This window comes from Seriola dumerili, unplaced genomic scaffold, assembly GCF_002260705.1.
Source record: "Seriola dumerili isolate Sdu_G_001 unplaced genomic scaffold, Sdu_1.0 BDQW01000110.1, whole genome shotgun sequence".
In the NCBI taxonomy this organism is placed as follows: Eukaryota; Metazoa; Chordata; class Actinopteri; order Carangiformes; family Carangidae; genus Seriola; species Seriola dumerili.
Genome location: NW_019174365.1, coordinates 7,425,749 through 7,440,479, shown reverse-complemented (window position 1 = coordinate 7,440,479; position 14,731 = coordinate 7,425,749). Strand labels below are relative to the sequence as shown.

The window sequence follows — 14,731 nt, the reverse complement described above, 5'->3', positions numbered from 1 at the left end:
TAAATTCTAGAGGTAGGGGGAAGAGCTAGCCTGGATCTGTCCAAAGGAAATCTACACACCAGCCCACCTAAAGCTCATTAATTAACATATTATATCTCATTTGTTTAATTCACACCAAAGTATGAAAACAATTCACCATTTTACAGGGGGTTGTGCTGAATTATTTCTTCAGCAGGAACAGTAACTTCCTGCAGCCCCCATGTTAACAGTCTTTATGCTAAGCTAAGCTAACCTGTGCCTGGCAACGGTTTCATATTTATTAAACAAATAAGAGAGTGGTATCAATCTTCTCATCTAACTCTCAGTAAGAAAATGAACTAGGGTAATTCCTTTAATATCTTCTGAAACTGGTTTTGAAAAATGAGTTTATCTGCACTGATCGTGAACATTAGCTTTGAGCATAAGAGAGAAAAAAGGGGAAAGGAGAATAGTGGAGAAACTGGTAAAAAGCAAACTGGTAAAACACCTGATAGCTACAAATGTTAAGCACTAATTTAAGGCCATATTCAAGGAAAATCATCTACTTTAAGAAGCTGACAGTGCAGTACATGAGAAATGCTTTGGTAAACCGACTTGGCAGCAGAGGTGGAGCAGCTGCGTTGGAAAGCTAGAGTGTGAAGTTGGACGCAGAGGGTTTATAGCAAAGTCAACTTAACAGTACTGAGAGTGAATTAAGCGTGTGTGGGCAGAACTCAAAGCAGGCTGTGAAGGCAGCTGTCTGAAGCAGCGGTGGGAGCGGGTGAATGGCTGTGGTTACAGGGGAAAGCGCACTGATTGAGGTAGAAAGTCACTTTAACCCCTACAACATTAAGCATGCCCCTACGTCTTTCAGTGCTGCCTCCACAGAAACCCTTGGGTTAACATATAATTTGTTTTATCGTCTGCATTTTAGAACACAGAATTTTTACATCCTTTGCTAAACGACATATTCCACATCTCTCTGCATCGGACATCCTCACCTGCCCTAAAACCGTCTATTATGCATCTCCTGTGGCGGGAGGAAAGTGTACTGTCAGTGTAACATTTTTACTTTCTGCCTCTCCTTCTCTAGATTGTTACATTTCCCATATGTGCGTCGTGACTGGATTGTGTGAGGACTGCATAAAATTTTGATCACAATGCAAGTGAGATTCCTCAGGGATGTGACCTCACGTCAGAATACAAAACAAGAAAAAGCTGTCACGAGAGCCTCTAGAGCTGAGAGCTAGTGCATCCTGACATGATCGGATGATAGAAATCACACTGACAAGATGAACGTGAGCATAATGTAAATCTAGCAGATCCTCCAGAATGTCCAACAGACTTGTGAAGTTAATATCTTTTACCAAAATTAGGCTTTTTGTTAGTTGTCCTGTTGCATGTTGATGATAAGACCACACATTTATACAACTACATATCTATTAAAAAAAAACAAAAAAAAACTTTTCTTTCCCTGCATTTCCTGTCTGTCTCTTCTGCCTCAATCAGATTAACACATAAAATGCCCACATAAATTAATTAATAATAATAATAATTCAAGTACAATACAATGCAAGACTATGTGGTGAAAACTGTGGCCACAAGCAACAGTACAGGCACATTGGTTTTTATATATCTTTTTATCTATCTAAGCTAACATTAGCCATTGGTCATACCAGACCAAGCAAGGCTTTAACAGAAAATCCCCCCAGCTTATTGAAATGAGCAAAGGTATGTTAAATGTCTCATGAATTCAACTTTTATGTCTAACAGGAATAATGTGATAATATTGCTTTCAGAAATGATGTAGTCTCCCTTTAAATAGTTGTTGAGATATTTCAGTAGGCTGCCGTGACATTGTCTTCAATAGAGCCACATGAGAGGCTAAAACACCATGATACAAACAGGGCAATTTACACTTAAAATAAGAATCTAACAGTTGTCATAAATATTATCAGTATCCTCAGTAACAATTGCAACATTCTGCTTTAACACCGAACACTATAATCATCCTAACTATGCTATACACTGTCATTACAATATGTAATCAGCTGGTCCTATAATAAGAGGTAAACTTGAAGCTAAGTATTGAGGTTAGCAATGTTCTAACAGCAGCAAAAAAAAAGGGAAGGTAGCCCTCAGCAGCAAAGGTGAGAGGTTTCCGTGCAGAGGAATTCTAGCGTTGGGTAGTCACGGCTAACCCACTAAAATAACTCCGTACACAAAGCAGCACGTCAGCCATCCAAGCAAGAACAGATTTCATTGTTTATGGATGAGTAGTGTCAGAAGCTCAAAGCTGCTCACAATGTGAGTGCATAAATAGGCTTATTTAAGTTACATTTACTGTATGTTTCAACTTTGTGATGACTGTGGGGCAGAACTGTGAGGCTCTGCACTGTCAATTAAACTATCAATTAAAGGAATAATCTAAAAGAAAGTTCATGGTCTATCTCTTTCTGCATGGAGTTGCATATTCTCCCTGGGTTTGTATGAGTTTGTTTATGGTTGTTGTTGTTTGTCTTATTGATCTTAGTGATCTTGACACAACACAAACTGTAACATAACAGGTATTGAGATTGTGATGATACATGTTTACAGCATCAGAAATTTGGCTGATTTTACTTTATTAAGTATGACAAGACAGTTTCAGTAGCTTAGATTTGATGAATAATTATTTTTGTAACTATAGGAAAACAAAGCCAATATAAATCACAAGGGAAAATGTGGTGGATTGAAACCATGGCCTCTGCGGTCTTTTCATTACATGTGTCCTGCATGAACTGTGAACACTAACTCACTCCTATGTAGGAATATGTTTGTTAGACCTGTGATAAACTGGCAACCTGTCCACAGTGTTTGGCTTGGCTTTTGCCCAAAACATTGTGGGACAGGCTCCAACCCCCCATGAGACTCAGAATATGCAAGTAGAGGCTGGATGACCGGTACTACCTGAAATTATAGGAGGGCTTTATACAATAAAAGTTAATTACCTCTCTTGGTCGGCACTACGAAACCGGGGCAAAATCATTTGTCTGAAGCTGCTGGTACGGTCCAGTTTGGGCTGACTTTTGGCCCTCTTGATGGAACCCTTCAACCTTCGATTGAGAAAACTCTGAAGATTCATCAAGGGAAAATAGAAAAAAAGACAGTTCAGAAGAGTAGAGTACTGCATAAATCAATAAAAATATCCATCATTTACTAGCACGCTTAGACCCAAAACTGTATGTATGAGAATTTTACAGATTTGATTCTTATCTATGAAAGTGTAAACTCTCATTCAAGCATCAAATTGGCTTTGCTTCCCAAGGGAAAATTAGTAATTTACAATATCAGACTGGACCTAAAAAAGCCAATCTGTATTTATTTTCTATGTGAGATGGCACTGTAAGATATAACAGGCTTTGCTGTACTCACCGGCTGTCTGAAGGGCTGTGGGGTGGTATTGGGAGGGGTTTCCATGCTTGACTGTCTTGCAGAGGCAAAACTTGCCCTGCGAGATTGGTCTATGAGGAAGGAGTGCAAAAAAGATGAAAAAAAAAAAAACAAGAAAAAAGGTGATCAATAAATATGAAATACATAGGGTTATTCTAGATAATATAAATTATATATATAATATAAACTGATTTGTATTTGAATTTTTATCTGCATCCAGTTCCAAAAACAGTAACAAATGAGTAATTATGATCATAAATGCTAGAACACATTAGTCCAGTATTGTATGATTGCTTCATAAAGAGTATAACAGTTAAACAGATCATGTAATTATAATGTTGAATCAGAATGTAACATGGACTTTCATTTACTTCTTATTGTATGTCATGGGATAATTCCTGATGTCCTTGTTACATTAAAAAAATAAAAGTACGATATGTTGCACCCTTTATGAGGTCATAACCAACATTTTTGTATATTTAGACAAATTATAACATTGTCTTATTCATAGCTTCATTACCCTGGAACTGCTTTGGTAACATATATAAGGGAAACAGCATCAGAAATCATGACAGAACACACAATAATCACAAGCAAGCTACTAGCACATCAACAATGCAGAATAGTAGGTGTAAGTGAAGCTCACCAACAAGGACAGACAGCTACAGCTTCCAAAGAACTACAAAGAACAACATTATGACAATCTGAAAGACACTTGTAAAGCAGCTATTTTTCTCCCTTCCACTGGAATACCTTTTGTATCTGAGGCCAATAGAAAATGGGGTGAATCCTGATGTGAGAACTATATTGGACATCTATATAATCCGAGGAGGAAACACACTCTTATGAGTCATCTTGAACCTCGCAGTCTTTGTCTGACTTTAGGCCTCTGCAAACTCTGGAGCATGGAGATGGATCTATAAAAGCATGAGCTTCTATCTTTAGGGAATCCGATCTGATGCGTCCTCTATATGACTGTGTGCTGACTGAAGAAAGATAGGGCCAATGCCCAGGAGTAGGAGAATCGTGAATACTCCATATATTACTCTTTATCTTGCCATACAAACAACAACAGGAATGCAAGAGGGGTTTCATAAACAGCAGAATGAACGTGGGTTTTGGAGCACAGTGTAAATTTCCTCCCTCTTTCATTCCTAATCGTCCTATTTCATACTCTGGTTTCAGACCGGTGAATCACTACCCACATGTCTGATTTGTTTGATTCCAACCTGTCTGGCTTTACCCCATTGAAGCGATTTACCCGTTACAGGAAAAGCTGACCAATCAGGGCTTACTAGGTGGGACAAAGAATGGGGATGCCATCTTCCCACATAGCTTACATAGCTATGTAGTACATTCATTAAAAATGGTGACAGAAAAATGGTGGCAAGCTTTGATGAGATTGACACTGCTGTACAAGTTGTTGTAAGCTGAGTTAGAGAAATAACAACTTAAAATGACATATGCCTTTGATCAGTGTGAAAAACACATTAACTGCTCTATGCAACCACCACCGCAGTTTCCGTGTCAACTTAAAATTACATTAATGGGACAGATACATCAATTAAAGATAAGGACAAAACATTTCAAAATATCCTCCCTTCGCTTTAAGAAATCAGATAAAAGGAACACGATGTCAGTCAAAAAAAAGTGAAGCTACACACAGATCAGCGTTTGTGATGACAGCAATACAAGGGAGAATGAAGGTAAAGTGTGGTCCTTACTTGAGGCCGAAGATGATTTTTCAGCCCTGGTTGTACAAGAGAGCCACGTTCTAATTTTTATTCACAATGGCTATTGTTAAGATTTTATTAGCTTTTTTTCTTTTTTTTTTAGCTTGTTGCATAATCAAACCCACCATCATACATTTGATACTTTGAAGCATTGTTGAGAATGTCACTGATTCATCCATAGGCTGGTCTCTTAATGCTAAAAATGTGATCAGGTTTCATGTTGATATTCACTCTGGTCTTCTATTTTTGTCCCCGATTGATCTGTTGGGGTAATTTTTCTTTCTTTTTTTTCAGAAATTACCCATTACCCAAAGGAGCTGTTTTTTTTTTTTCCCTTTTGCTACAGAAAATCAAAACACTCTGTCATCCTATGATTTCCCTGCTCCCAAAGCCTGTAAATAGGCTACTCTCCAGGTTCTATTCTGAATCCCAGCTAATTGTTTGGTATCCATGGAAACAACTCCGAGGGCTTCTACTTGAACTGTGGAAGATATTGGCACACAACTGCACAATAAAGATGATGAAAAAGTAACATGCCGCACAACACAGTGTTTCTGTGAACACACGAGTGAACTGATCAGACCTATCAGCTGCCCACGAGGGGAAATCTTCCTCAGCTGGAGGAAACGTTTCAGCTTCCTTTGTGTCTCATGTGGGGCTGAATTCTGACGAACATTGGTTTGATTGAATGACCCTGCGGAGGAACATTTAGCATATTTCCGAGTCTAACACCGCTGCTACAAAACCAGTCACCTGCAACATGTGGTGCTCTAAGTAAACGTGACATATTAGAACACATGGATGTGTTCACATGGGCTATTCTGAATGTAAATTGCTGTCAGGACAGAGTGTGTGGGTGGCAACAGCCTCTAGCTAACTGAGATACAGAGGGAGAGAAAGACAGAAAGAGGAAGACTGTGAGTAGGTGTTGGAGAAATATACTCAACCTTTACCGTATATCTCTTTACTGATACATATTTGGAAACTTTGTTAATAAACAGAACAGAATCATAACCGTTTTCACAGGAAGGATTTTTTTGGGTATAGACAAAAAATAGATGCAGTATAAGGATACAATGTGCCATCTCTCAAGTAAGTGATCATGACATACGCAGCTCTAACAAATTTTCATTAAACACGTTTCATTAAATAGCGAAATTAAGTAATTGCTATTAGTTTTGAAGGTATTTGGTCATAAAACAAAAACATTGGTCAGGGGATCATCAAAGTCAGGAGGTCTCTGGTCACCATGCATATTGCATCAAATTTCATGGCAATCTATCTAATACCTGTTTATGGATCAAAGTGGTGGACTGACCAACGACTTTAAATTTGGGAATGGGAGAGCATTGCTACTGGTCAGTAGTATGTATCAACAAATACCATGAGCTAAAGTATCAGGATCAGTATCAGAAGAGAAAAGTTGGATTGGTGCATCGCTAACTACAATACAATCCTAAATACTGCCTGTTTGTTGGCTTGCAGATGCACTTTTTTCTTTTTCTTTTTTTTTTTAAAGAAAAGGCTCAAGATTCTATGTGAACAAGTTTTCACACTTATTAAAAAGCAGTTAACAGCCCCACACAGTTATTTAAGTTATTTTACAGTTTGACTGTGTCATCTCAAGTGATGCCTGTGTCATCTGGAGGACACAGCTATGACTAAAGAAATAATAGCATGGCCAAAATTCCCCCAGAGAATACAGCTGGGATGATATATGGTTTCAGGGTGGTAAGTTTGTCTATATAGTACGGTGAATGTTCCAAAAGGTTTGAATCAACAAACCTCTACAGCTGAATGTGATCATAATGCAGAGACTCTATAACTTGTTTTATGCAATGTAATATTTAAACAAATAAAATCAAGTCACTACATAAAATCATCCCAAAGTAAACACTAGGATGAGGAATCTGATTATCAGTTGCACGTTCACTCATGAGAATCTGCACTCTTTATGCTACTTGATGTCGCAATGTGTTCTTTCGCAACTCTAATATTAATACGGTTTGATGCCACATGTTTGAGGCCTCTCCAGTGTAATGAGAGCTACAAATGACACAATTTACATCTCATGATTCATCGCACTGAGGTCGGGAGCTGACCCCTTTGAGAAAAGTGAATGTGTTTGATTTTATTGTAACTGCCCAGTTTGTCTTGGAGTGACAGTGTTTCCAGAAACAGATCACACACACGTGATCCTGTTATGTCTGGTCTGGAGAATCTGACCACAAGGAGCCTCCGGTGACTCACAGACAGGCCCACTGGTGCAGATGTCACATTCATGTCATATAGAAGTCTATGTAATTGCAAACAACCAACTTACAATCAACTGGAAATTATGGCTGGGAATTTGCCATTTTTCCAACAACTCCAGTATGCCCATATTATAAATCAATATGGCATCAATTTAACACGGTTTCTTTAACCAGGACATTGATGTTCAGCCAAAGGCTTAACTTTCATTTACTTTAGACTTTTTAACTCTGTAACTGATCTGCTTTCTGACAGTCATAGTTTCTAGTGTATGTATCTATTCAAAAGCATCAGACTTAAAACAGAAAGCATTTGATGACACAGTTAGCTAATTTAAAACTAGAATTACCACCTCACAGTTGTCTGCCTCCGCCAAGCAGCCAAGGTGCAGGAAATATTGTCACAATCTCCCCTTCCTGAGTTACAGCATTGAATAATGGCCAGAAGTGTTTTGCAGAACATTATGATGTCACGGTTAAGTTGACCTTTGACTATCTGGATATAAAATGTCACCACTTTTATCACATCACATTTATCCTATTGACCTTTGACCACCAAAATCTAATCAGTTCATCCTTGAGTCCAAGTGAATGTTTGTGCCAAATTTGGCATTGGCGTTACTGAGATATCGCGTTCACAAGAACAGGGTGGACAGATGGACGGACAAATGTGAAGCTATTCCCTTGAAGAGTTCCCGAGATACTATTTTCACAGGCAAAAACCATATTTTGTAAGGTCACCGTGACCTTGACCTTTGACCACTAGACTCTAATCAGTACATCTTTGAGTCCTAATGAATGTTTGTGCCAAATTTGAAGAAGTTCTCTCAAGGCATGACTGGGATGCCGCATTCACGGATGGGTGGGCAATCCAAAAACATAAAAATATAACATTTACTTTTCATGCCTCCACGCCAGCGACAGCCAGGCCCAGAGGCGTGAAAAGTCAATGTTATGTTTTGACAGACTGAACGGTAATGACAGTAGCCTAGTAATGTGAGCACCCAGCTCACGTCATGATGTTGGCTTAACCAAGAGGACGTTAGTCTTTGTGTATATTGCGTGTGGAGTGCAGATGCCAGCTGTCCCATTTTCAAACAATAACGGTAACATTTCAGGACATGAACATTTTGCCGACATGTTATTAATATAAAGTTAGTAGCCTTACATGGCATCCCTAGACCATAACGACTCATATGATGGCTGGGGAGGTCAACGAAACACATTTGACCATCACCAACTCTCAAGGTTTTAACAACCTCACAAGAGGTTAAATGCCTGGGACTCCCCGCCAGTCAGAGCTGAAGAAGTCTTTCGGATTTACTCACTGGGCAGACTGCGCCCGTCTTCTTGTCATTTGGCAGACACTTTTATCGAAAGCAAGGTGAGAGGTGAAAGGTCTTCAAGAAAACCTCAAGGAAGTCCTTCATATAGCACTTCGAAATACAATGACCTGGATGACTGAGAATCTTTACAGACTCAAGAAATGCTTGTTTAAGAAAATAAATGCAGATTGATAAATTACAGTGGGTCAAAGGTGGCTTATTTGCTTATAATTAATTCATTAGCGTCACAGCTGTTGAAAAACTACAGAGTGTGTACAGAAAGTTAAGGCCATTCATTAACAGTGAGCTGTCCAAACAATCAGCCTGCATGACTGACAGGAGCAAAACCTTGCTACATCAACCTTGTGGCTCTTTGACAAGCCAGCAGCATCACCCCAGGAGGTTTGACACGGTTCAAGTGTTAGCAGGGATTTACAAAACACAGAATTACATTGGAGAAGCCTAGGACACAGAGACATACACTGTTGGCATTTAAAGAATCACCTGCTTGATGGAATAAACTCTTGTCTTGCTATGCCTGGTGATTTCAAATGAAAGGTGAATAAACATGAGGGCTATTGTTTATACAGTTAAACTGCCTTCTGACAACAAACTTGGAGGAATTCATATATTCAAAGCACCTCAATTACGCACCCTACATAATACAGTACATAGCCTACATACACTCAAAGGTTTAAGGCATTAAAAACTTAATAGTGCTTTAATTGCAATATGTTTAAATGGAGAAAAAAACAAATGGAGATAAAATAAGGACCAGTGACACTTCTGACTATGTTCAGAGCCACTCTGGTGCTATGTTTAGATACAGCACTGTAATCAAGTAAATATAAAATGCACAGAAGAGGTAGAGCAGCAGGATTTGAAAGCAGAGGTGGGTGGAAGGGTTGAGGAATCAGGGGCAGTGTGGGCGCGAGGGAGCCACGGGAAAGAACCTGCGATCGGCTTGAAAACTGACAGATATTTTTGGAGGAACAGAAAGAAAGTGACTTCTAACATCCTGCAATGTAACCACGATTTCTTAGGGCCAAGAGACTGGATTTTTTAAAATGTAAATGCTCTCTGAGCGGAGGAAGGCATAAGAACAGTAACCTAAAAAAACAATCTGAAGTTACTCTCCATCACGCGTGTTTTCCAGCATTCCCATCTCTCTCCTGCCTGTCCCTCTGCCTGTGTGTGAGCCAGCCAAGGGGAATGTGGCCTAGTTACCATAGGAACATGTTTGTAGCTTGTGCGCTGCTCTCCATCAACACTACCTTCATTTTCACTAATGTATTTAGAAACATTATTGTGGTGCTTGTAAATGAGCAGACCCAAATTAAAGAGCTGAAAACAGTGAAAATGAAATTCTACCAATTAAGCAGCGGTTTGAAGCTCTTAACACTGACTGTACTGAGGTACTTCTGTATTATATCACCACATTACAGTTCACGTTGAGGTGATTTTCTACCAGGACTTCCCCAACAGTATAATCTGCCTCTTGTTTGTTTCTACTCAAACCAAAACCGGCGGACTTAATGTTTGAAATGAAAAAACAGCTTTACATGCTGCACTAACTAACAAAAAGACAAATAAGTCTTCCTGTCCCTTGGTGGGAGCAGAAATGGCTGCTTTCATCTGGGGAAGTAAAGAGTTTAGAGAGGAGGAAGACTCAGAGTATGTCAAAGCTGGAGTAAAAGGTAAATGGTGCTATCAAACCTAGAGGATGTCAAAATAAAACTGTGTGACAAAGCAGGGCTCAGAGAGTGAGTGATGCTCCAGTGTAGGATTGAGTGGTAAAAAATCCTCAATATATTGAGGTACTTTTGTAAAGCTTCATAGTGCTAAAAAGGACCGGAAAGCCACAGCAGAGGAAAAAGAGCCAGAGCGGCACAGCTGAGGCTTAAGTGTATGTCAAACCTTTCATTAACCATTGGCAGCAGCGTTGGCTATGTGTGTCAGAGAAACCAGTGGATTGCAAGGGAACATATAAAAACATATATAACAGAGAAAAATCTTATTGGACCACAACAGACTAGAGAAGAGGCTGAGAAACTGCAGTAGGGACAGCTGACAGTGGAGAGAAGTTGACCAGTTTGGGGCTAAACTGACTCACTTGGGGTTAAAACTCCAGATCCGCCACAGCAAACCTCCGCTTGACCAACCAACCCAAACTGACTCTGATGCGGCAGCCACGTCTTTGAAGATGTGTCCATGCAGCTATATGGCACAGACACAAGTTTGTTTTTCTTTTTAGCTTTTGACATTGTTGGTCCAACAGTCACTATACAGCAATGACAAAAAAAAGAATACAAGAAAAATATAAACATGTTATCGTATTTGAAAAATCATTTTAGCTCATGTTGCACAAATAACACAAGGAGAATTGTAACTTGCAGCTTCAATTTTGGTTTGGCGTTGGTAATACAGTCACACCTTAATTTCACACACCACAGAAAAGAAAACTGAAAAGCTGCAGGACACAGTAAATTATAAATTTGTATTACAAGTCACACTCAACTGATCATAGCTGCCCTTTATAGACTTATAGGCAAAATGTCATTATGCTGCTTAACCACAAGCTGTTACTATGATTAATTGATAAGCATTCCTACAGACACATCAGTATTTAATTCCCATGTTTTCTATTCCTTGTTCCCTAACTGGAATTTCAGAAAGAAAGGTTGGATGCATATGCATATTTTAAGTCTCATCCAAACAAACAGGGACATTTGGAAAACATTCAAGATATTTAATTATTCTCCGATGCCGGCTTCTGTAGAGACTGTCCAAATCATAACATCCATTTTTCTTAAAAACAGCTGTTGGTTACAGCTGCATGAGATGCTAACTAGTAAGGCTGCCAACGTAAATGAGACGTCTGAGGTGGCTAACTCAAGTTACAGAGTAAGAGGATGAGGATATGAGGAAAGGTTTGTTGGGTAGTTCTGCAAGAGTAAACATAACAGTATTATGTGGTAGAAGATTGTTAAATTGTGTTAAGTGAGAACAGAGGCTCAGCATGGGAAAAAAATTACCAGAAAGATAAAAATAACTTGTGTTTTCTCTGTTGGTTTACTCTCAAAATTATAAGGATGGGAAAAGAATTCATGGCCTGAGGCAAAACAGAACAATTTGAGAAGATTGCAGGACAGGAGCTCGCTGACAGACTTCCCTACTATTTCTATTTTTTTTAGAGAACATTCGAACAGACTGACAAAGCCTTTCTGTCCTTGGCAGCAAGAGAAAGCCCCCTCTGTGCATTGCACTGAAGATGGCTGAAAAGCAGCAGAATTATGACGGAAACTTGGTGTTGGAGAAGAGTCAGCTCTTTGCCGGCTGTCAGGCTCCCGGCTGACAACTGTGGCAGAGTGGCAAGAAGACCAGATTCTCACCAGTTCACCAGAAAGATTAATAGACGTCCATGACTTACAATTTTCTATTTCAGCTAAACTAACAAAATAATTCCATTAAGAGATAGTTGATATAGTTCTAATCCTACATAGATGCACATTTTATATGGAGGAAGACAAGGAAATCCTGCGAGGGGGAATGAGTCAGAGTGAGCTGGACTTATCTTGTTCTATCTAGTGTGCAGCCTCAGACATTTCATTAACTGGAGCTCTTCTCTCACCACTGCATTATGTTTTTTTTTTTTTAAGGTGGGGAACTGTATGCAAGAGTCCACAGTCATTTAAGTGTGCAATACAGTGGACCATGAGGATGGTGGACAGGAATCATATCATCACTGTTATAAAATATCCTAACATCAACTACATCTGTTCCTGCGGGTTGAGGTGTAGGAAAACTGTCACAGCAAGAAAAAAAAAAAAAAAAAAACATTTATCATCAGCAAACCTCTTTTTTTCCATTGCTAAAGCAACCCTGGGAACCCTGAGTTATCTTTTACTTTGCTCTAATTTAAGTGAAATTAGAGAATCATCTCTTAAGATATCATTATGCATATCTGAGCTCCCAGAAAAGCCCCATGTAGTCTGCGCAGGTGTTCACTGTGCAACACCCAGGGATAGCTCATTAGCAAACTGCAGGTATCAGTGAAATCAATGCAAAATGGCAAGAAAGTCTGGCTGAGTCTAGAGCTGCTCACTGCCAGTCAACCAAGGCCTTTGCACTGACTTCACCTGAGGAGAGCGGCAGGTTTGTACAGACATTACATTTAAAATTCTCTTGAATAAAATAACTTATATGAATTAATTATATCCTACTCAGTGTGCCATGATTTATAAGTAAGTAATTTGATATCATGTTATTCTATGTGAAAGATGCACCATGAGGGCAACAGTTGGGATACAATGAACTATCAATCTTTTGGATGCCACAAAATTGCATTCATAAAAAAATTTATTTTAACATAATGCACAAAATGCATTTTATGTTATATCCTGTCAAGAACGTGGTGCATAATCAGAGGTTCCTATGTGGAAACCATCCACAAACTGTCTTATCTTAACTGTCTCAGCCCATTTTTACAGCCAGGAAATCCTTACGGTTGAAAATTTTGGTTTTATGCCAAATAACCTAAACAGCCTACACATTTTTAGGAGAATGTCTCTAAAATAATCTATTAAACTATTCCTAAAAAAAATCTACTAAGAAAACACATGAAAGATGTGTGCACTAGGTATTAATATAAAATTCTAAAGCATTATCAGAAGTCACGCAGCCTGCAATGGATCACCTTAAAACAGGTTCAGGTTTAGCAACACACTGTACCTGAACACCTGTCCTCTGTGTGCAGGTGTGCTGGACACCTGAGCAGCATGAGTGACCGTCACAGCTGTATCAACACTTGCTATAGTCCCTGCTGCCTGAGCTGTAGACTCATATTCAGGCTGTAAGGTGGACAACCAGCTTTAACACCTAGCTGGCATGTCCAGCTGTCTCTGACACTTCACTGTGACGTGGGCGGGATATATAAAATATGGCAAGTTTTGGTGTAAGCCACTTCCCCCTCTGTCCACACCTGTGTACAACACTTACCCAAAAACTCAGGACTTCCTGGTGACGAAATCTTGACAGCTTAGTTACATCTGTGGTTGCAGACTGAATCCCGTGGGTTTCCAGGGCACTTGGGAAGGGGCTGAGGTTCCAGGTTTACTTGCTTTTTGGGACAAAGGTAGAATCAGTTTGTGCAGACCTGAGAGACGGTTTCCAAATAAAAGGCCAGTGTTGTCCTCTTTGAGAGATGGTTGTATTTCAATCATTAGGCCAATTTGTGTGTTCAAAGTGGGCAGCTCTTGTTTCTCACCTATGCTGCAGTGTGTCCATACATGCCTTTGTCAGGTGTGAAGGCTTCTGAGGAAAACGTGAAGCTGGCTGTCACAGGGATCCCACTGCCTTCAGTTCAGTCCATCACTGAAGCCAAAGCTTGTCCATCAGCAGTGGCTCTGTTGTGCAGCTCAGCAGCTCTCCTCTGCTTATCCTCCCTCTCTTCTTCCTCTGCTCCCTGTCCTCCAACTCTATTGCAATCCAGGAACTGAGATGTGATCCCAATGCAGCTTCTTCTGTAATAAAGAGAATCTCTCCTGAGGACAGGTTTTGTCATCTTAATTGTTTGTTCTGGGCACATGTGACTTCAAACAGCCGCTGCGTCGCTTTATTATCTGGCAATAATACGAACTCCTGTTTGTGCTTTTGGTCTAACGATCCACAGAGCCAATTAGTTCATCACTTATCACTTACATTTACATTTAAAACACTCTACAGAGATCAACGACACTGCACGGATTCTGTACGATTACAACTGCAGCACACTGCACATTAATCATGCCGATTACAGATATTGAAATAAGGATAATATTGAAGGTGATGCCTGTGAGCTATGCCAACTCTGAGCATCACACAAACCTACTGCACACTGCGCGCACTAAAACCACAGAAGCATCAAAATAAACATCCCAGGGGTATATACAGGCGAAATCCCGATGATGTGCAGCAGCACCTGAACAATATCTGATTCATGTACATTTTTTGTTGACGTGCTCCTTGTTTCTAGCTCGACTGATTCAATCTT

At 39.6% G+C, this 14,731-nt stretch overlaps 1 protein-coding gene across 1 annotated transcript in view; it reads right to left on the bottom strand.

Moving 5' to 3' along the window:
- Nucleotides 1-14,347, bottom strand: part of LOC111223115 (ras/Rap GTPase-activating protein SynGAP-like) — a 34,879-nt gene extending 20,532 nt beyond the window's left edge. Inside the window, exons 1-4 of the mRNA XM_022747142.1 lie at nt 13,699-14,347; nt 10,814-10,981; nt 3,373-3,461; nt 2,949-3,070 (exon numbers count right to left, since the gene is read on the bottom strand). Coding sequence (XP_022602863.1) covers nt 2,949-3,070; nt 3,373-3,461; nt 10,814-10,964 — 362 coding nt within the window. The 5' untranslated portion in view covers nt 10,965-10,981; nt 13,699-14,347. The remainder of the gene's footprint in view (nt 1-2,948; nt 3,071-3,372; nt 3,462-10,813; nt 10,982-13,698) is intronic.
- Nucleotides 14,348-14,731: the final 384 nt, after the last annotated feature.